We start from the raw sequence: 24220 nt of genomic DNA, 5'->3' as shown, positions 1-24220 counted from the left end.
GCAACACTGAATCTATGTAAAACGGAAAACAGAATGGCTGTGCTTTGTATTGTAGGTTTCCTAATTGGAAGAGAATCACATGGATACTTTTGTGAATGTTTTTAATTTACCACTGTCAGAAATGACTTTATGATGTAGCATGGTATCTTCTGTTCTGCAACTGTATAAGTTGGAGCATCTTCTTTTCTAAGTATTATCAAGTCTAAGCATTTAAATTTCATTAGTTAGCATCTAATGAAATAAGCAGACCTCAGAAACTTACCATGTGTAATATCAGAAAAGACAAGGACAGCATAGATTTTTTAATAAATAAAATATGATACATGTAGTATTTGGCTTCTCCTCCCTTTTTTAACTAACATGAGCCCTCAAGGAGAGGCTCCTGTACCTCCTTTGCAGGAACTCAGAGCTAGACCAGGATCAGCTTGGTCAGAGGATGCTCCCACTCATTGGGAGTTACTGCTGCTTCCTTTACTAGGTGAAATTTGAGTAGCTGTGACCCCTGTTCAGGATGTCTTCAGAGGTACTGTAATATTTTTTTGCCCCTAGAGTCTTGAGACTTTGAAAAGGGCCATTAGGTCTCTGGCACCAGAAGAGGCCTCACTCTAAATTGATTCTGAAATAGCTTGAATTCACTGTGGTAGGAGCCAGACATTTTGCTCTGTCTCCACCTTTGACATTCAAGGTTGCCACCCCAAATGCAAAACCCCTGTTGTCCTTTTGTGTTTCTTTTTCTAAAACTTTGCTTCTGCCTACTTTGATACTGTTTAACTTCTTCTATTTATTTTAATATTTTTTAGTTGTAGATGGATACAATACCTTTCTTTCTTTCCTTATTTATTTATTTATTATGTGATTTTGGGGATCGAACCCAGTGCCTGATGCATGCTAGGCAAGCGTTTTTCCACTGAGCCACTACCCCAGCCCTCCACTTATTTTTAACTTGTGAAAAACACATAAACTTGACCACATTAACCATTTGTGAATGTACAGGTTCTTAGTTTTAAGTATATTCATATTGCTGTGATTCCTAGAACTTCTTTGTTTTACAAAACTGATACTCACTGAACATCAATTCTTTATTCCTCCCTTCCCTGCAGCTCCTGGAGCCACCATTCTGCTTTCTGTTTCTATGAATTTGAGTACTTTAGGTCCCTTATATGTGTGGAATCATATTTTTTTTTTTGTGACTGGCCTATTCACTTAGCAAAATGTTCTCAAGGTTCATCCATCTTATAACATGTGGCACAATTTCCTTCTTCTTAAAAGCTGACTATTTAATATTCTATTGCATATATTTACTACATTTTCTTTATCCATGTATTTGTCATTAGACATTTGGTTTCCTTCTCTTGCCTACTATGAATCATACTGCAGTGAACTTGGGTGTACAGATAGCTCTTTAAGATTCTGCTTGCCATTCTTTCAGATACATACCCAGAAGTGGGATTGCTGGATCATATGGTGATTCTATTTTTAATTTTTTAAGGAATCTTTCTACTGTTTCCCATAGCAGCAGCATCATTTTACAATTCCACCAACAGTGCACAAGGGTTCCAATTTCTCCCTCTCCATCCTCACTAACATGCTATTTTGGTCTTTTAAATAGTAATGCCATCCTAATGGTAGTGAGGTGTTATGTCATTGTGGTTTTGATTTGCTTTTGTCTATTGATTAGTGATATGAAATACTTTTTCATATATCTTTCAGCCATTTTTATGTCATCTTTGGAGAAATGTCTGTTCAAGTCCTTTGCCCTCTTTTTAGTTAGGCTATTTATTTATTTTGAACTATAGAAATTCTTTGTTTCCTGGATATTAACTCCTTAGGAGATATAGAATTTGCAAATATTTTTTACTGCTTTGAGCATTTTTTTTTTTTTTTTGGCAGTACTGAGGATTGAACCTAGGGTTTTGTCCATACTAGGCCGTTGCTCTACCCCTGACCTACATCCCAGCCCTTTGTTACCTTTCTGTATATCTTTGTTTCAGTGTGCTGACTTAAGTTTTAAAGCTTGATATAGTGTCATTGTCTACTTTTGCTAATGTTGCCTTTTTTTTTTTTTTTTGCCTGTGCTTTGATATCATAGCCAAGAAATTGCCAAATCCATCGTTCTCTATTCCTGTAACTTTGACCACTGCTGTGCACTCTTTCACACTCCCTACCTGGCACTGGTTGAATGCTAAACCTGAACATCACTTACTCCCATTCCACTTCTGAAATATGGAACTTTGGCATTCTAGTCCCATTATAGCCTCTATTACTCCAATTCTTCAGTGTTATCAAAACTTTGTGGCCTTCCTGGTTTCTTTCCAATCACTTTTCCCTACTTTTCACTTTTTTACTCTTCTAGATTCCTCGATCCAACACATCATATACACTTCTTAATTCCATTTTTCACCTGTCCTGTCTGGCCTTTTCCATCTCCCAATTCCTTCCTCTCATCATAGCTGAACTTTTTGTTTACTTCCGACTCATGATACATCCTATTCAGTCTTCATTAGAATTATTTTCACCAGTTTTATTTCTCATCCTTTTTAGACACTATTGACTATTCTTGAAACACTATTTCCCCCTTGCCTCTGACTCCCTAACTTTTGTCTCCATAAAGCTCTTTTCTGAGCTTCTGACCTGATCATAACTTCAATTGCTTAATGTCTCATAGGTGCCTCAAACTCAACAAACTTAAACAAACAAACAAACAAATTAAATTAAAAAAAAGCTTCCCTACCAAACCTGTTTCTTCTTAGTAATTGGTATCACTCACCATCTATCTAGTTTCCCAAACTAGGAATTTGGACATCACACTCCACTTCTTATCCTCATTCCCCACATCTGGCTTATGTATTTTAGGTGGTTTTGCACCTCAGATCTCTTAACATGTCCCCCAGTTTCCCTTCTCACTCTGCATACTTCATAGGTGATTATAATTGCATGTTGTTTTCAGTTATGATGTATAGATTTGGGGGCCATCATGTTTTTATCGACCAGATCTGTGTCTCTTAAGAATCTCTTGAGATTCTGTGTAAATAGGAAAAAAAAACTTTTTGTAGTAGAGTTGGGAAGAATTGCATATTTTAATTTATTTTTATTCTGTTTCTTTTTTATTTCTGCCTTTAATTTCTATTTTGATATCAGGTATTTATTTGCAGGTTTTATTCCACTAGTGATAGTTAATAGTATACCAACATTTTCTTCTCTATTGGGAATTCCTCCCTCTTCTTTTTTCTCCCTTCTCCCAAGTTTCAAAGACAAAGTCTATGCTTTCTTTTTCTTCTGCATAATTTCCCCACAGCAGGTCGCCGTAGTTGACAGGAGCAGCGGGGACTGCTCTCAACTCAGTAAGAGTGACTGAAGAGGAGGAAATGGCCCTGTTTGCTGAAAGTAAAGAGAATTTAAGTATTGCTCATTCCTCTTCAACTGCTCTTACCAAGCTTTCTGGGTTCCCTGGGGAAGATGATGTTCCAGGTTGCTCAGTTCATCATGTCAGCAGTTTACCTGCAATAGCTTCCCACTCATTGCCAGTCCTTTCAGTAGCAAAGAATCTGCTAATAGAAAGTAGAGAAAGCAGCATAAGAAAGGAGGCAGTATAGTATAAAAGTTGTCTCTGGACTCAGACAGAAGTGACACTTGATAGCAGTGTGACTCTGGACTCTCATCTGTAGAATGGGTATGATAACAGCATCTCATTGGGACATTAAAGCTTTGAATAAGATAACTGTGAAATTTTTAGCTTAGTGTCTGCTAGATATAAAAGTTTGATAAATGTTAGTTGAGTATATTGATATAATCAAAACTATTTTGGGATTACAATAAATAATGATGGTGACTGGGCAGTGAGTGACTTGAGAGACAGTAATGGAGCAGGAAAACAAGGACCTGCCAGATGGTTTAATAAGACCTTCTGTTACACCTTCCATGTGTAACAAAACAACTTGGAAAAGTCTAGTTTGAAGACTGACAACCACAAAAGAGGCAGGGTATAAGCAGTTCTGGCCAGTAAGCCATATCCAAACCCTGTCCTTCTGACTTGAGCTCAGATTGTTCCTGTCATCACTGGAACCTTGTCCGTGCTTATGCTGGCTCTGATGTGTCTTCCTGTGGTTTTGGCCAGTGAGCCATGGCACTCCTTCTCAACTAACCCGCTTGGCTCCATAGTTAACAGTGGCTCTGCTCATGCTTAGTTTTGGCTCCAAGTTCTCAGTTTACTCATTTGGCTCCATGCTTTCAACACCAATTCTGCCACCAACCTTGGCTTGTGATCCAAGACTTCCTCCTATTTATTTTGGTGGAGCATCAGTCTTCTCTAGTTATCTGAATTCCTGGCACCCTTTCCTAGAAATTAAAAATCTCATAATACCATAAATCCCTTAATATTAAGTTTGCAAAGAAAATGTAGCTATGGTCTTGAGCCTTGGGTTCATAGATTTTTATTACTGTTGAAAGTTTTTTTCTCCACATAAAAAATCAGGATTACTGTACTTTGGCTTTTCTAAGCATTGGTGGGAGTTGCCTTTCAAGTTATATGGTAAAAAACAATTTCTAAATGAGAAAAAAATAATTGGCTATAAGTTTGCCTAACAGATGTATTCAGCATAATTCAATTTTATTAAGAATTTAGAGATAATGGTGATAATATTATCTAACAATCAGTGATTGCCATGTGCCAGACAGGATTCTAAGCACCTTGCATTTAGTAACTCGTGTTATCTTTCTAATAACTTTAGAGATGGTTATTAATCTCATACTAACATGAGAATAATAGGTCTCTGCAGATGAAGAAAAAGGGACAGCCAGATTAAGTAATTTGCCCAAGGTCACACAGCAAATAAGTGTCAGCCATGACCCAAAACCAGGTAGTTTTGATCCTGACCCCTCAAAATGGCTACTGTGTCTCAGATGACACTGGTGATATGAAGACTGCATATAATCTGAAAGGGCTTATGTCATAAGGTCCCTGTGGCGTGAGAGGTTATTATAACAGTGCTTCAGAGTCTGGGCTTCAAGTCAGTCAGGTATGTGTTTGAGTCTTGCCTTCATCTCTTGCTAGGCATGTGACTTTGGGAAAGTTATTGAAGCTTGCTGAATGTCACTTTTGTTTGTCTATATAATATGTCCAAGCATTATTTTGATGTTTAAATGAGATAATGACAGTACAAATTGACAATCTATTTTTACAATAGATGTATAAGGCAGTATGCACTATGTCTTGAGGGGTTTAAAGTAAATGGTAGGGTGTCTAAGGGAAAAAAAAGGATTAATTTTTTAAAAATTTTATCATAGAAATTTTAAACACAAAAATTACAATGATAGAGTGAGTCCCCATGTGACATCACCCAGCTAAAACAAATTTTAACATTTTGTAAGAGGCTGTTGATCTGGACTAGGCACCAGTACTGGGAACAACAGACCAAGCCAATAGAGAGTTTAATTGTGGTAACTGAGCTTTGGTTGATCAGCCCTGTAGCCAGTGAACTAACTGTAAGCTATCAATTATGCTGTAGCCAATTGGCTGGTTGATGAACCAATCTTTAGTCAGTTGGGTTGTTTTTTGTATCTCATTTCTGTTTCTCTGTAAATGCTGCCAGATCACCATGGTGGCTGAAGTTCTAGAATCTGCTCTGGTTCTGGGAGATGCCTGACTCATGAATCATTTTTGCTTTGCTCTACTAGATTTAATTGGCCTAAGGAATTTTCCCTTTTAACACACTAATCTTCTGTGTCCTCTACTTTTTGACTGGACTGTTTTAAAACAAATCTCACATTTTATATCATTTTAACCACAAACACTTCAGTACTTTATCTCCAGTAAGTAAGGACTTGAAAAATTAAGTCACAGTGTCGTTATCAGGAACCTAACAAAATTAAAAATAGGCCTTTTATATTAGCTATGTCTGTATTTACATATTTTTAATTGTCCCCAAATTATGGTTTACAGTGAATTTCATTTGAATCAATATCAAAACAAGTTTTATACTTTGCAGTTAGTGCCAACCTCTAAAGTGTCTTGAACCATGATTCTCCTCCTTCTCATATTTATTTTGGAAATCGGTACTATATTTGCCCTGTAGAATTTTTCATACCCTGGATTTGTCAGATAGCCCGTGTGTGGTGTTTACTGCTGCGCAGAGCCATATACTAGAGCACGAGGCACAAAAAAAACCTGGTGACTTTATTGAAAATTGTGATAATGTATGTTACAGGCTTTTGACATTCTTTTTTTATTTTGTAAGATATTTAGCTCCATGACTGTGTTTTTTGGCATGCCCTTAGCTTTTGCACCTGAGGCCTGTGTCTCCCATGCCTTGTTTTGGCCGCAGCCAGGCATGCATTTTTTCCTCTAGCCCTCCTGGGTCTTGTCAGCTGAGGACTAGATCCAGGTGCTAGAGCTTTGCTCCTCTCATTGTGGCCAGGACCCATCAGGTCAGCACCTTCTGGGAGCTCTAAGTCGTGCCAAATCTTAGATCCTACTCCAACTTGCTGAGTCAGAATTTGCCCTTTTAGCCAGACTTCCAGGTGACTGAAGTTGGAGGTGCTCTGATCAGAGGCATAATTAGATTCTGGTTTCTTATTTGGCAAAAATTTTTGTTAGGCGTGTGGTAGGTTTCATGTGGCATCACTTTAGGAGGCACATGGTGACTGGTGACCTATTGTTAGTGATAATAAGTTTGACCAGTGGATTCAGATGGGATTAGCTAATCCACCCATAAGATAGTTAAGAAGGATCACTTCTGAGAGTTCCCTGAAGCAGAATGAGTAAGAGGGGGCTGTAGAACCCCACTGTGTGGAACCCCAGCAGTGAAACCCTGGGTAAGTTTCCTACCCTCTCTGTATGTCAGCTCTCTGTTGATAAACTGGAGATAGTAATAGTACTCATCTCTTTGGGTAGTCATGCAGACTTTTTTGGAACAGTGCTTGGCACAAAGAACACTCTCAATCAGAAATAGCATTTTTCCCCCTGGCTTTTTCCTTCTCAACTGTGAAAGCATCATAATGATGTCCTTTTCAGTCAGACCTTGTACACTGAGTGGCCCAGTGTTCTAGGTGGTATTCCTCAAGCAGAGGCAGAAAACGGAAATGCAGTGTATGGAAATTGGTGAGGAGTTTGAATGGTTTGTAGAATGGCATGTTTTCAGTAGGATTTAGGGAAACCAGTTGTGGAAGGCTTGACTACAGGAAGTCTGTAGTATTTAGGGAATAGTGAAGATCTGAAGGGGAGAAGAATGTCAGGAACAAAGTAGCACTCAGCAAGGTTAATCCAGCACCCCTGTCCCTGGTACATTTGAAGAGAAAGGCATGAAAATTGAAAGGGCATTTCAGAAAGATAATAGAGGCCTGGAGCATAGGGTTGGCATCAGGAATGGAAAAATAAAAATGTGGATGTGAGATGGTGGTAGTGTGAATAATTTGTGAGCATGGGTGTTGAAGCAGGTGGGCATCTTTCTGGTTTGGGTTTCCTCTACTTATTAGCTATGTGGCCTTGTCAAGTTACTTAACCAACTTAAACTCTGAGCCTTACTTCAAAACAAATATCTATTTGGCAGGCTAGTTGTAAGGATTGGATGAGGGGATATGTCTTAAGTGCCTGCTACTGTGCTGGGCTTGTAAGTTAGTCCTTGGTAAGTGCTTGGTAAATGCTAGCTATTGAACTGGGGATGTAGCTTGACTGCCATGCACAAGGCCCTGAGTTTGAGCCTCAGCAAAGCACACATGCACGCACGCGCGCGCGCGCGCGCGCGCGCACACACACACACACACACAAAAAAAAAACCAGGAAAAAAAGTCAAGCTAATAGTTATATTGCTAGGTGATTGGGTGTTTGGTTGAAGGAGAAGAATGTGGAAGAAACCCTTTTCTAGCCTCAAGACTAGGATAATTGGTGATATAGAAAGAGGGAAATTGTCAGGGAGAATTGGTTTGAGGAGGAGCCTTTATATTCTGTTTTAGGTAACGATGAGTTTGAGACCCTGACAGGATATCTGGATGGAATGTGTTAGATTCGAGGGGTAAATTATGCATGAATCACACTTGACTAGCCTCATTTTTCTTTTAGTTCAGAATATGATTTCAGGAGTGTCTTGTGCTTTGTTTTTCAGTGTCTCTGAGATTTCTGACAAAGCACATGTTTTACCTTAACACCTGTTGGGAGTAGCCTGACTGCAGGCAGTGGCCTGGGGCCCAACTGCCTCCACAGCAGCTGATAAGAAAAAACTTTTTCTCCCTTCCTGCTTTTCCTCATTGCAGATTTTGTTCCAAATTCCAGAAAGCTGTTTGTTTTGCTTTTTAGCCACTTCAAAGTTCACCTTTTTCTCTTTCTGCACAGGCTAATGCTGAAATTGGGGTATTAATGGGTGCTATTTAAAGAAGCTCATTTATGGGCAATTAAATTACATGCCTGTCAGCCCAGATTTGATAGGGAATAAGGAAACCTTTTTTTTTTTTTTTAAGTACAATGAAGTTTAATTATATTCACTTTCCTTTCAACTCCTTTGTTAGATTATCTGAAAAGCAGATTTCTATTTTTTTTTCCAAAAAATCTATCTTTTTGGGTGCTGAGCTGGAAAGGCAGGAGGTATATTTAAGTTATATTTTGTTGACTTCACATAAGTTTTAGGGATTTTCAGATCAGTGGTTTTAGTTGTTCCAAGCACTGAAGAGAATAATCATAGCTGATGCTAAAATTAGCCCCTTTCTAGGTTGTAACCAGCATCTTAAATATTAATGTTTGTAGAACAGGAAAAATACTGACAATAGTACCTCCTAACTTCTGTGTTTGTAGGTCAGAAGCTGCCCAGATCGATCATGTGTCCTGGATCCCAAAGTGAATATCATTTCATGCGGACTATTTATAGAGAACTTGTTAGGCAGGAGGGAGATGTAAAGGGACTCTCTCATCCAGTGCTTTCTTCTTGAACAGCTTCATAATCTATGTAATGATTTCTGTCTTCTCTTTTTCTATGTAAATAAGCTCAAGTGCTTGATTATATATAACTGAAACCCAATATGCATTTGCTTATAATTGCACATGCAAATTTATAATGGCCAAACAGAAGGAACTAGTTTCCTAGTAAAGTGAATGTTACACAGCATATGGAAAAGTGTCTGGCATAGAATGTTTAAATTGGACTGTTGGATGGAAATGAATGGATGATAAGAGGAGAGAAAATGGGGAGAAGTGAATGAACCATGAAAGTTATCAGTAGAGAACTTATGAGAACTGGGTAAGAGTAGAAATCATTGACAAATTGGCTGGTGGTTACAGCTCTGAAGAGGATGCCCTTTAGTGCTGCCAGAGCCTGGCCTGATGGCACTGCCATCTGGACCTCAGTGAAAACTCAGCCACCAGTCACAAAGAACTTTCTTCCTATTGTGTACAGAATTCAGCCAACTAGGATAGTAAGGCAGGAAGAGAAATTGATATTCTGTGGTAACGTAAGTCTAGAATAAGAGAATGGAAGAAGAATGGTTTCATGCTTTAAGAGAAAGAGAAAGGTCTGGAGATAAAGGCTTTCTCTGCTTCCATTTCTCTTGGTCAGTAGGGTGAGAGGATCAACTGCAAAACCATCCTCTGCTAATGAAAACTTCACTAAGCAGGCCAAGATGATCAGCTTGGTTAGCTGAGAAACCCCTCAGGAGATGCTATCTTTCATGAACTTCCTATCCTGAATTGGAAGGGTAACAAGTTGTGTGCAAAAAACATGGGAAATTAGAAGGTACTTGAAGTATACACAAGTAGTAATTTGTTCCACATAAGTATAGAATAAAATGGCTAGGGTCTGATAATAGATTGGGAAAGGGTGATTTTTGGAGTTGAGGCCTTTCCATCATGGACAGAGGTTGAGTTTGGCTAATAAATGTTCTTGAATTATTAAATAGAGTGGTGCTAGACTCAGTTGCTGGATTTTACCTAAGCTCACTTGTAGGAAGAAAGTATAATAAACCCGTGTGGTAATCCATGGATTAGGTGACTGTCGGTGGTTGCATTTGCCTCTGTATATCATGAAAGAATGGACAGTGCTTTGTTGATTGTGTTTTTTGTCACTGGGGAATACAGAATATAGGCAGAGTACAGAGAATCAGGAGACTGAAGTTCTGAGCCTTCTAGCTAAACTTCTAACCATGGGCAATTCTAGGCTGAAGATTTCTTTGTACTAAGTTAATTAGATAGCTTTGTACTAAGTTAATTAGTTACTTTGTAAAGGTCAAAGGAAATGAGAAACACAGCTTAAGTGAACATACCAGAATCACTTGGGACCTAGAGACCTGAGATTGAAGCTGTATATGTTTTGTGTGTCTTTGCCCAGATGAGAATCACTGCCCTAGTAAACTTTGTTACTAATGGATATTGTCTTATGGTTTGATTTATAGGGATCGGCATGTGTGAAGGAAAGATTGAAAAGTGTTAGACTAGATAATTTCTAAGGACTTTTTCAGCTTTAAAGCTTCATATTTCTAGGAAATGGAGTTTGGGCTTGGATACTTTCACAAAGGCATTTTATTTGCCTGGCTGCTGTATAGCTTTCATATTTGAAGAAATAAAAATAGTAAAAACAGGGATTGTAAGCCTGAAAATTGCTGTATATATCAAGGAGTTCCTGCTTGACTGGTGGGTAAGTTCATATCTCTGGGGTAAATCACAGAGCTTATGTTTAAATGAGTTAAAACATATTTTTGGCAAGGGCTTCTGGAGAGGATCAACTTCACTGTGACATGGCATACTGACATTCCATTGGTGTTGGTTTATTCTTCATTCTGGGTATTTTATTAATTTCATTGTTAACTAGCAACTTTACTTCCTCCTTTCCTACTTGCCTGCCTTTCCTTCTCTCTCCCTCCTTTTGTAGCAAGTACATTCTTGAGAAAATGCTCTTGGCTTGCTTTATATTATTAAAAATGTTAACCCTTGCATTGTTAAAATTGCCACCAACTAACATGTGGGGCATGTTACATCAGAAAAGAGGAAACCTAACTTGCTGGCTGTTACCTGCTTCCCGACCTTGGGGCCGCACATGACTAGGATGGTGCCTGGCGATCAGTCAGAAGGCCTTATCATGGGTTGTGATGAAAAATCGAACCACATCTAGGATAGGCTCAGAACCCTTCTGCCCTCATCTCCCATTACTGCCTATAGGATGGGTGTGCATGTGAATTCTCCCCACCCTGCTGATCTTTATCCTGATTGGCTCCTGTACATTATATTAGCTGTGTGTGTTTTCTCAATAAACGAGCTCCTGCTTTGACTGTTCTCCCTGACATGTCTGATTGTACTCCGGCGAGGGATGTGGGTGGTCAGTCTGCCCTCTCCTTTCTTGGCTCATCCTGGACAGGGTGTGCACTCCCCATCTCTCCCGCAGGTCAGGAGGGAACCAGGGCTAAAACCGACACATCTAAACTTGAAATCTGTTTTGTACAAAGCAAAACTCTTTGCATGCATCAAGGGAAAAGCCGGTGGTAGGACTTATATGTGCCTCTAGACTGTAGTGGGAAATACCCTTTTTGGGAAACAGTATGGATCAATGGGATTTTTCTCTCTATGTAAAATTGTTATTGAAATAACTTATTTTGCAGTCCTGAGGTAATAAATAAAACATTTATGACTTGGAATAAATTGAGAGCATCCCATTACTTGTAGTAGCAGGCATGTTCATATTCTTTTAAAGCCTCAGGCAGTGACGTCAGCAGAGTTTTTCATTTTCTGATCCAGAGGCTTCTGATTTCTGTCAAAGAACTCACATTTCAATATTGAGTAGGTCTTCAGGGACCCTTTCTGATATGACTATCTTTTGTAGTGCCTTTTGTAAATTGTGTTTAACTTCAGTTTCCTGAAGATAGCTTGGTATTTTGGAAAGAACATGGGCTTAGAATTTATATACAGTTACTTTATTTGTTTGGTAATAGGATCTTTGGTTCATGTTCAGATTCTTGACCCATTAGCAATCTGGAATTTTCTGATGATCAGACTCAGTTCAACAGTTTTTGTGATTCCTGGAATGCCAAAAGGCATTCTTCACTTAGCCTTTTTAGAGGGTCCTAGTGCCATTACATTTTACATACAGACATGCATACCTTCTGGGATCATCTTGATCTAATATAGTTCCCATGGCAGTTTTGGGTTTTCATCCTGTTCTACACCATGCCTCTTTTGTGTTTTGGTGGGATTCATACTGGAGAACCATCTCAGCTGATCTGCTAGTTCAAGAATGCCAGATACTCATACTACGTATAACCTTCAGTTTTTCTTCCAGGACATAGTCTGCATATCTGAATATAGTTGATCCTTCCTGTTCAAACATTTGCCACTTACTTATTAACAAATATTTATTGAGTATCCTCTGTCTATAAGAGTCTATGCTGTGGGCTGGAAGAGCGAATGGTGAATTATCCATGACTTCAAGAAATTTATAATCTAAGAAGAAAGACAAGGCAAACAAGTTTGTGTGTGGTAAGGTGAGGGAATTGGTCACATTGAATTTGGAATTTTTGTTTAAAGGGAGGGATGAAATGTTCAAATCTTTGTAGGTATAAAGTCCATAGTGTCTTTTAGGAACAGGAAAACATGCATTTTGCTAAATGTAGAAGCAAGGACAAGTGGATTTGTGGGAGATAATCATTCAATCATTCTTATCTGCAAAATGAGAATATTCTTTGGTACATAGTAGTTCCATCCTTGCAAAGTTGTTAGAAAGATTAAGCATTTATAAAAACAATTGCCATGTTATCTGACTGTTATGGTTTGGATATGAAGGGTCCCACAACAGCTCTTGTATTAATGGAGAAATAGTTGGAGGTGAGATGATTGGATTGTGAAAGCTGTAATCTAATCAGGTTTGGATGGACTGGGTGGTAACTGTAGGTAGGTGGGGCATGGCTGGAGAAGGTGGGTCACTGGGGGTGTGCCTTGTGGAAAGGTACATCTTCCTTGTGGCTTCTCCCCGCTTCCTCTCTCTCTGCTTCCTGAACCTGCCTTGAACTGAGCAGCTTCCCCCACTGAGCCCTTCCCCTGTGATGTGCTGCCTCAGCTTGGGCCTAGAAAAATGACGTTGGCCATCTCTTGACTCTCACTTCTGAAACTGTGATCCCCAAATAGACTTTTCCTCCTCTAAGTTGTTCTTCTTGGGCATTTTAGTCATAGCGACAAAAAGCTAACTAAAACACTGGCAAATGGTATTGCTTTATGAATTTTAAGTTATTTTCTATTCTAACAGTGCTGCCATTACTGAATCAATTTGGGAATTTATTTTTTGAAATAGTTTTCAGAGCTTGCTGTAGATCATCAGAGTATAGTTAGCCCTATTAGGGAAAAAATTACATCTGTACTGAACATGTATAGATTTTTCTTGTTATTGTTCCCTAAATAAATAATACAGTTAAACAACTATTTACATAACATTTACCTTGTATATTAAATATTGAAAGTATTGGATTTTGATATCTATGGAGGGTAGAATCTATCCCTCTCAGATACTTAACGACTACCACATTTCAATGGAAGAAATCTTCTTTTCTTTAAGAATGTGTTTGACTTTTAAAAACAGACTCATTCAGAAAATATCAAGATTCGTAATACTGTTCAGATATTGAAGTTAAGTATGATTATAATGGGATTTTCTTTTGTAGTATCTATTGGTGCATGTTCTGGCTTTCTCAAGGGGACATTGACAGAGTATTCTATTTGGGACAATGAATTCGGGGAATTAACTATCATAAAATCTTCTGATTTTTGAGGACCACTCTGATAAATCAGGCAGTATTAATAAGCTCAAGAGACCTGAGGACTTTCATATATTTAATTATAAGTTAGCCATCAAAATTTTCCTTTTAGCAATAAAGAATTTAGCAGGGGGAAATGTTCCAAAGTGCTACACCATTATTCTTATATACATTTGGTGGTTTTCTTTGGAGCTAGGTAAGTACACAGGAATCTGTGGCTGAAATGCAGCGAGGATAATATTCTCTGCTTGTGAACCAGAGAAGTCTGTGGCCTTCAGACATCCATCCCCATAGTGGGGAAGGGACCTGTAAGGAAGAAGTAGAGGAAATGGACGTGGATGGAGAGACAGGTTTGCAATTTTTAAAGGCCTAGAAGACTTGTGCAGAAGGATCCACAGGCAAATTTCATAGGAGATTGGAGGCACAGGCAAATTTCATAGGAGATTGGAGGCACAAGCAAATCAGCCTGCCAGAAAAAAAATTAAAAGGAAGTGGCTGGGGAGCATAGGGGTGAGTGGCTGGAAGCTGCATTCCCAGGATGGTGTGGGAGCTGGTGTGGGATTAGCACAGTCCAGGGGAGATCTAGTAACCATGCCCAGGTTACTGTGGTAAACCTGATATTACATTATGACCCAGAGGTTATGGTGGGTTCAATATTTTATCTCACATTGTATATAAGATTCTAAATGTGAAGTACCAAGTAAATTATAAAAGCTTATGAGCATGATAATTATTTTTAAATGTTTTACTAATTTGTACCTGAATTTACCTCATCTTATAGAATACTTTTTGTTTTTTTGTTGATGTTGAAATGATTCACTGGGAGCATGTGATGGGGAGGGATGCAGGGAATAGAGCAAAGTGTGTTTGGGAGTCCTGAGTGGGCAAGGAGGAGAAGCTCTCATGCCTCCTGGGCAGCGGTGGGGCAGTCCTACAAGAAGCTGGGGCCTGGGCCTGGTTGCCAGGGCCAGCTGTGGGCCAGACTTCACTAGGGATTGGTTTCCCTGAGCTTTTTATCTTTTGAGGTTCTATGGAATATCACTCTCAGGTTTCAGATTGGCACTGTTGATAGTTCCCTTTGGATAGTGTTTTCCTATTGAAGCTGACTGCTCAGGGACTTTGAGGGGTTATTCTACAGCCTAGCTGTGGAAGAAAAGCCTTTGACTAGAACTATGGCAAAAACCCACAGGTTGTTTATATTCATTTCTTTTCCTTCAACCTTAAATATTAAAATCAAATTTGAAGTTACTTTGAAAATGCAAAATTCAAAGTCCTTACTGTTATAAAAAGAATCTAGAAAGTGAATATAAATAAAACAACCCTATTTACCTTTTAAATTCTACAAATTAATTTCCTTAACTGTTGTTAACCAGGTGATCAATGTCAGCAATGTGCATGAACACACACTCTCATGTGGGGAAGATTCTGGGGCCCTGTAGGCAATCAGAGACATTCAGAGTGCTCTTATGACACATTTTAGAGACCTTTATGTTAAATAGATGATTATATTCTGACAGAATGCCTTTTTGAAAGCCAGAATTTTGCCTCTTGACAAAATTTTCTCTTGAAAATTTTGATATAATTGAGAGTCTGACAGTAATATAAAAAATAGGAAATTTAGGTAAAATAGTAGCAGAAGCAACTAAACATCAAACGTATTTCTGACAAATAACCTGATTAATTTCTACTAGATAAAAAAAATCAGGATGTGTGTATATATTTTATTGTTGCCTAATAAATTACCACAAACTTAGTGGTTTGACATAAATTTATTATCTTATGTCTTCTGGATTAGAGGTCAACATGGGTCTTACTGGCTGAAATCAGGTGTCAGCAAAAATTGCTATACTTTGGGGGGCCTTAGGGGAAATCCCTTCCCCTGTCTTTCCAGCTCTAGAAGCTGCCACATTCCTGGGATTCTGGGCTTCTTCCATCACCAAAGCCTGCAATCCACTATCCTTTTGGAGTCACATCTGCCTCTGATCACAGTTGGGAAAGCTGCTGTGCTTTAAGGCTCTTTCCAACAATCCAGAACAGCCTTACTGTCTCAAAGTCCTGAATTCAATCACATGTATAAAGTCCCTTTGCCATGTAAAGTAGCACACCCTCAAGTTTGGGGCATTAGGATATGGACATTTTGTGGGGAGAGGGTATTATTCTTCCTACACAGTAGAAGCACTTAATGCAGAATTTCATATAGAGATGTATTTTTCAAATGTGCCTATAACTTATCAGGATCAGCTCTTTTAGAAACTTTTACTTGGATATTTATAGGGAAGAGAGGCGTTTATTTGAAAAATAAACCCCACAAATTTTGGGTGGCTCTTAATCTCCTATGAAAGTTAATACTAATGTTAGTTCTCTTTTGTTTGCTTTGACAGTGATAACCTGCTAAGAAGAGCAGCCTGTCAAGAAGCTCAGGTAATGCTGTTTTTCTGTGATAAAATTAAAACTCCCCTTATCTCCATGGTGCAGGAAACCCATGCTACTCCAGGGATGTGCACAGGGTTTTGCGTCAGTGCAGTCTGGCTATTTTTTCCCACTATCAGGGGATGAATCCGGCTGAGAGCCAACTTGGAGTAGAAGGGAGGAAGTGAACCATCTGGTGAAGAACAGTTCTAACGCCCACCCCGTTAGGCTTGTTTTTCTGGATCACTCCCAAGAACACATAACTGGACTGGCTGAAGCTCTGGAAATTTGTTCACGTCTGCAGTTGTCCTTGAAAATCTGGCTAAACTCTGAATCATCTCTGATCCAAATAACCCCCAAGAGTATCAGTTTAGAGCAGGTGTTACCTCTGAAAGTCAAATCTTAAAATTGTTGATTCATATTTTAAAGCCCATTTCTTTAACACAGCTGATTCATACTATGAGCACTCTTATCAGAATTCCATGGGATTTTCCTTAAACTTTATTTATCTGGTTGTGGTTAAGTATAGTAGAATTGTAAATCCTTTTAAATTTAAGAGCACATTTTGTCCCCCCCATCCCGTTTGTGTATTATACTTCGCAGATGAGTTTCTGTGACTAGTTCCTTCTTCGTTATATGTCATTTAAACTTATGAAGCCAGAAATGCTCCCCACCCAACAAAAAATAGCTCATCAAAATAAAAAATGGCAAAAGAATGGAGCATTTAGTGGAAGTAGGTGGCAAACCTCATGTTTGTTTCTGAAATGTTTTTATGGATGACAATGACAATCACAACAGATACTATTAATAAATTCCTGACTTCACTGATTGTTATCTGTTCTAAATCTGTTTGAAGAATTTGATTTTAAAATATCTCATGATTACAAGTTTTTCATTCAAATAAACTTTAAATTTTTTACATAATTTTTAGTTGACACAGTATTTGTATATATTTATGGGTCACAGTATGATACTTTGATACATGTATGCAATGTATAATCAAGGTAATTATCAAGTAAATTTTAATATCAAATTCAAGGTGAGTCCTACCTCAGACATCCTCCCTTATTTAAGGTAAATGCCTCCACCTCTGTTCTGAATTCCAGCTCCTCAATATTTCAGGGACATTGTTCCTTTAGTTATTTCCTCCCTCTTACATACTGACCTCTCTTTACCATTCTAATTGTCCCCTTCTCCAGCACATGGTTAGCTCCTGCCACCTGACAGAATGGAAGTGGATTCATCCTTATAGTCTTCTATAATTACTTCTTCCCTGTCCTTTTTTTCAGATTAAATTCTTGAAAGAATGATTAAAAAAAAAATCTCACATAAATTCAACTCAATGTTATCTCACATAAACTCCTTAATACACTGTGAATCTGAGACGTAAGTTGCAAGTGAATAAGCATTCCAGAGAGGAAACCAGGACAAGAAGGATTAATTTAGGACTGTAGATTTGGAAGTGGGCAGGCCAGAGAACTGGGTTAATAAAATTATTTTTGATCACACTTTAGATGAGTATGGGTAGAAAAAGAAGGTGTTACAGTATTTAGAGATTTGGCAGTAAAATATTAAGGTCTAAGTAAGAGTGAAAGCAATAAAAATGATAATATAGCAGAAACTTTTTTTTTTAATAAAGAAAGTGTTTAAGAAAAAAGAAGGAATCTTGTTTGTTTTTTTGTTTTTAGTAAGAAATACTGGTGAATACTTCTAGTGGTCTGTCAGTAGGGTAAATTTAGAGTGAGTTACTTAATAAAAGATCTTTGTATAACTTTCTTTCTTCTCTAGTCTTTACTTTGTACTTCTACACTAGACTTCTGACCCCTTAACCCAGATTTGTTCCCCACCACCCAAGAACTAATTTGTTTTCTTTTTGTGCTTTCCAATTCTCATTTTGTCAACTGTCTTCTCCAGTCCAGACATTGTAGCAGTAGCTCTCACTTAGTTCCCATTTTAAAATCCTCACATCTAGTTTTTTACCTCTTAATTCTACTATATCCTTATTGTTCATAAAGCAGAACTTGGGGTTTTAGAGCTAGATAAATGTGAATTCTAGACTGTAATTCAGTAACTCTGTGACTTTGAGTAACTAAATCTGTTGTAATCTTAGCTTTCTAGTCTATAAAACTGAAATTGCATTAAATCTCCTTGGTTTCTCGGAACTAAGAATAATATATATGAGGGTGGCAAATGCTTGGTGCTTAGTAAATTACGAGTTACATTTCTTGTCCCATGCCAGTTGCTGCTATTTTAGTTATTATACAGGGTTGCAAAGAAGAGGAGGCATATAGACTATTAGGTTTAATTTCAATATGTATGAAGCTATGAAGATTAACTGGCAACCCAAAGATTTCTCATGAATAAGGTTTAGTACCAAACTGAAAGAGAAAAAGATGGTATTCTGACAACTAAAGACACATGGGTTGAATTTCTCTCTTGACAGCCTGTGGCCTTACTTGTTATGTTTATAATAATTTTAGGCATATTTTATGGAGAAAAGCTACCTCTAGTAGGTGAAGCAGGATTTTTTTGTCATTAATGTTGCAGGGTTTTTTGTTTGTTTGTTTGTTTTCTTTTTTGTTGTTGTTCTTTATGGGTTTTGTCAATATGAGATTGTGAATAAATATTTGTTTTCTCCAGAGTATATCACATGCCTGTTAGAAGTAAATTCTTTTGGAATGAAAAAATATATGTGATCACTAGCTGAATAAAAGGACATTTACTGAAAACTTTTCTATTTTCCTTTTCAGGAGTTTGGCAATCAATTAATTCCTCCCAATGCACAAGTGAAGAAGGCAACTGTCTTTCTCAACCCTGCAGCTTGCAAAGGGTAGTTCAGTTTGTGATTTATTATATGTTCAATGTTTCTAAAGGGGGGAAAAGAAATCACAGAATTTCAGCCAGCTAGTTATTCTGTGTGGAACTGGAAGAGCTAGGTTTAGTACCCTAGTAGCAAAAAGATACATTTGTGGTATAGCATTAACAGTTAATGTGAAATAACTATAAAGCTAATTGATGCTTAGCAAACTTGTATAATTGAAGTTTAGTAATCATTCCAGAATTAACACCCACAAACAAGTCTAATCTGCTTGGAAGTGGTCCCCCTGGGGACAATGCTCTGCTGTGTGGCATAAATCATTAGACCATCTCTGTAGACAAGATGTTCAGAGATGGCCAAGAGCACCGTGTGTTTGCTAAGGCAGAACATTCTTTCCAAAAGGAATGGACCTTAAGCTAGGTCTTGGTGCATACTTGCTATTCCCAGCTAAGATAATGGCCCATGGGGTAGGGACCTAGAGACAGATGTGACCCATTATGTGCTTTTAATGTCACAGAGCAGTCTGTAACTGTCATTTAGGGACTTGAAGGAATTAAGGTGTGAAGAGTAATAGTTGGGGCTTTGGTAGCTAATGATGTGTCCATAATGGTTCATTGATTGTGCCACTCTGAAATGGAGAAGGGGTGCAGTGGGGATGAAGTATATAGGAACCTAGTCTGTTGGTGACAAAAATACCATGGGCAGAAAAAACAAAACAGAACCTTGTTTTATGATGTTAACTGGATGCTGCTCTCATTCATTTGAAAGGGTGAATATAAAAATCTTGAGAGCTTTCGGGGAAATAATTAAAAATTTATTTTTAAAAATAGAATGAGAGGATTGAGGGGGTAATGAACTATTCTTTTTGGCTTTTCTGAGGATTGGGCAATTAATAAACATGTTTTAAACTGGATCTCATAAGACCTAAGTGAAATGACATTAAGAATAATATAAAAAGTATAGCTGGGGTTGTACTCTAAGGGGAAGGCTACTGTTGTCTAGAGCAACATTTGGCATGGGCTCTGCAATTAGTTCCTCTGGGAATTTCTGGGGAGTAGTGAGCCTGACTTCACAGAGATGAGGACGAGTCATGCCTTCCTTCTTAATCAGCAGTGTAGGGTATTCACCTACACATTGTCTAATGGGCTTAACATTATATTTGCCAGGCTTTACTGGAGCCACCTGCTTGCCCCCATAAACACACCAGTCATATGCCTTGATCATTGTTGTTTAATGCCAGTTATTAAATAACACCAAGAAGTAAATAAGTCCTAATGCGCTATAACCACCATACCCAAGGTATTTAGTCAGTGGTGGCCTGCAGGGGAGAAATTATGGGTTTTAGAGTTGAGGGACCTGTCTATATACTGTTTTGCTGCTCACTAGCTCTGAGATACTTTGAAGTTACTCTTCTTAAAGCCTCAGATGTTTACTCATCAAAATAATGATGTCACATAGTGATATCAAAATAGTGATAGTACATTCCATATTGATTAGGTGTCTTGAGTATTATATGAGACAATGCCTGTGAAGTGTTAAATGCTATTTCTGTTTCATAGTAAGCTCCAGTAGAACAGCATAGAGGCTGTTGTTGGGTGCAGAACACTTGCCACTCTGCTCTCCCACCCTTCCCAAAAGCTCTGCATTTTTTCTGCCAACTTCGGTGTAACTCTTCTGTGCTCTATTCCTTTAGAGACCTTTTAGGTTACTACTTGCTAATTTCTGATGAAGAAGTTTATGGCAGTTTGCTTGAACTATAATCAGTTTTTTCGAGTTTGTATTTCTAAGAGGTACATTTTTTGATGCTAAGGATTAAAGGTAGGCCCTTGAGAATGCTAAGGAATCACTCTATAGCTTAACATTTTTTATATTAATATATTTTTTTCAGAGAAGCTTTATTTTATTTTTTTTTTTTGTGGTGCTGAGTATTGAACCCAGGACACCCTAGATGACAGTCTTAGGTTCAGCTTACATTTTAACATGTAAATGTATTTGCATTTTTAAAGGTGGTTCTCATTTGAAAGTATAACCTCTATCTAAAGGCAGGGCTAAGATTCTGTCACTCAAGTGGAGTTTTTCCTTCCTGAAGGCGTTGCCTGTTCTGACAAGGTGAATCCCTCCATGCTTCTAGGATGTAGTTACTCTGAAACTCAGGAATTTTTTTTTATAAGCTTTCACTATTTAATTGCACCATCTTTATCATTGTGGCTCTGCTGTGACACATAATTTATAATTTATCATGTAGCTATTTCATTATGTAGTACTGGTTTAAAACTTCAGAAGAGCTTTAAGAAATAAGATAACTGTGTATTTAGAGTTAATAAATAATACATTAAAGAGTAATTATTTTGTGCATGTGCCTGAGCCTGGAGATTGCTGTAAGTACATAAAGTTTTTATTTAGCCCTGGTGCTATCTTGCCTTTAATTATATATTAAATAATGTATTTCTTACTGGTAACACTTCTTTCTCAATCTTTTATATAGAACATTATAAGGAGATATCTTCACCTTTATATTAGGGCTTTACTGAACCCAGGACATCACAAAAATATGTGAATAAACATTAAAGGTTCAAGTCTTTTTTCTTTAACTCAGAGGAGGTTATGGATTTATTGAGATTGATATGGCAGATTGAGACTTCTCCAGAGTTTTGCTTTTAGGAAATAAATTTCTACTTTCAACTGCTCCATTCTTATTACTCCAGCAATGATAGCAACCCGTTGACTCAACCCTTTATTGCTGGGTTAAGCCCCCAGAAAAGCTGAACTAGAAAGGAGAAATGGCCTCTTAGCCTTTTATGTTCATTCTGATAACCTTGCAGAGCAGTAGACAAGGTAGATTGTATTTTGTTTATTGTATGCTCAGGTAGGCCTTGATGGTTCTTGTGAAAATTTGTTCAGGTTTCTCAGTTCTATTTTAATTCATAAGAAATGTTGTGTGTTCTGTATGCCATTTGGTGATTATATCTTTTTAATTTACAGGATATTGAATTTGGTCTCTGCATATCTATACATGATTAACATTAGTGGCCTTCGAGTTTTTCTAGTATAAAAGTCAAAGAATGCATTGTTGGTAAATAATAATAATAATAATAATAATAATAATAATAATAATTTTTTTAGAAATAAGTTGCATAAATATAGATATAAAAATTTGTTGTTTGACGTTGAGTTTTTAAAAGCATTATTTGTTTTGTTAGGCAATAATTGGAAATATTTGGGTAAAAGACTGATCAGATAATTAGTATGGTTTAACAAAGATTTGTATTTGAGATTGCCATTGTGGGGGTTGGGGGGGGTGGCTTTTGCAATTTCTGCATCCCTTGATTCCCAGACAGTTATGAGTCCTGACTAAAAATGGGACAAGAGTTCACTATCAGAATGACATGCATCATAGGTTTAAAGTATACAAAGTACTTCAATTGTTACACAAAGTACCTAAAGTATTAAAGAAATGTAACAATGACTTTCATTTTTTTTAAAGAGAGAGAGAGAGAGAATTTTTTTTTAATATTTATTTATTTATTTATTTTTAGTTTTTGGCAGACACAACATCTTTGTTTGTATGTGGTGCTGAGGATTGAACCTGGGCTGCACGCATGCCAGGCGAGCGTGCTACCACTTGAGCCACATCCCCAGCCCCAATGACTTTCGTTTTGAGACATCACCATTATGTCATATTCTTTTCCTCAGAATTTACATGCCTATATTTGGGGCAGGTTTATTCACTCATTTTAAGTTAATTCATTCTGTACTTAGTGAGCAGCTTTGAAACATGTCATGCATAGTCCTAGAAGCTAGATTCAAGGATTAAGGAGGTTTGGCATCTGTTTTTGCAGAACTTTCAGGGTAGTCCTGAGGACAATCATGGAAATCTCTAGTCCTCATCACTGTGAAAGTTTCTAATGGGGTGTGGAAAGTGAAGAGGAAGTGCAGAGGAGGGCATGACTGTGCCTGGGGCTTGGGGTCAGCTTCTGACCAGTTCTCCCATAATTACATTAATTTTGAATATTTCCCTTTCTTGGCAGAATGGAAAAGATCTTTGATTTTTCTCCAGGGATTTCACTACAAGTTTAAAACTCAAGATATGGAGATACTCCTAATATTAGAAATTGTCAAAAATGATGTATTTCTTTCCAAATGCTTGTGTTTATTAAGTTAGAATTAAGCAATATTCTGTTAAGTCTGTTCCCTTGGGCTGAATGATATTGCAGTGGATACCCTCCCTTTCTTCCACTAGAATAAAAGAATATACCAGGGAGTACAACTAAGGTCCATGAGGATAAATAGTCTTTGGCTCTCTGTGATGTTGTGTCCCCAGCTCCTCCACTTATGTCCATCACTCAGCAGGCGTTCAGTGAATGCATGTGGAGTGAATTGGCACTGTTGTCCTGAGTGGAGCCATATCTACTGTCTCATCTTCCTCAAGAGGAACACACATGTGCACTATGGGCATCCAAAATGGATAAGAGCTGGCTGCATTAGACAAGGGACACCTTGTTTTGCTCTCTGTAGAAATTCATACTCATCAATAAACTTCCCATACCCGAACAAATAAAGAAACATGTTCCTTTGTCTTTCTTATTCTACTCCAGAGAAGATGGTTGGGTTTTTTGGAATCCTTCCTTTTGAGTATTATGTTAAAATATTGTATTTTCCCCCCCTTTGTCTACAGCAAAGCCAGGACTCTGTTTGAAAAAAATGCTGCCCCGATTTTACATTTATCTGGCATGGATGTGACTGTCGTTAAGGTGAGAATGCTCGGGAGTGTTGATTTTTGCCGAAGCCACCACCCCTTTAATGTATCCTCTGCTCTTGTCTTCTTAGCAGAAATCACTTGTCACTTAAGACAAGAGCAAAGAAATCAGTGTTGTATTTTGTTCTGATAATTAATAAAAGCAGTTTTGTTTTTTGTGACATTGTCAGCTTTTCATTTTCACAACAGGATTAAGTGGAGGCATGGAGACCTTGGTTCCTTTCATCTGAGACAGGAGATGGAATTATCTCTTGAAGGATGCAAGTTGTAGTAGCTGATAGAATTCTTTCCTCAAAATAGGAAACCCTCCAGTTTTAGTAATTTAATTTCTTGGTGGTGCTACAAATATATAAATGTTTTTCTTTCTGGTAAGGAATTATCTATGGTGAGGAATTAATGGTAAATCTTTAGCATTTTCAGATTTAGGTGAGAAGAAAATGGAAAAAAAGAAGAAATTGTGCTGTTTCAGAAGATGCCGCAAGTCCCTACTTGTTGAATTTTACATATATGGGTGCCTACATTCCATA

At 37.7% G+C, this 24220-nt stretch overlaps 1 protein-coding gene across 1 annotated transcript in view; it reads left to right on the top strand.

The window, feature by feature from the left end:
• The window catches only part of Agk (acylglycerol kinase), a 69211-nt gene that overhangs the window by 6131 nt on the left and 38860 nt on the right, over nt 1–24220 (top strand). Inside the window, exons 3-5 of the mRNA XM_077109919.1 lie at nt 16092–16131; nt 18870–18949; nt 23613–23688. Of these exons, the coding sequence (XP_076966034.1) occupies nt 16092–16131; nt 18870–18949; nt 23613–23688 (196 nt within the window). The remainder of the gene's footprint in view (nt 1–16091; nt 16132–18869; nt 18950–23612; nt 23689–24220) is intronic.

This window comes from Callospermophilus lateralis, chromosome 1, assembly GCF_048772815.1.
Source record: "Callospermophilus lateralis isolate mCalLat2 chromosome 1, mCalLat2.hap1, whole genome shotgun sequence".
Classification (NCBI taxonomy): Eukaryota; Metazoa; Chordata; class Mammalia; order Rodentia; family Sciuridae; genus Callospermophilus; species Callospermophilus lateralis.
The sequence above is the reverse complement of the archived record's forward strand: the minus strand, read 5'-3'. Positions and strand labels throughout refer to the sequence as shown.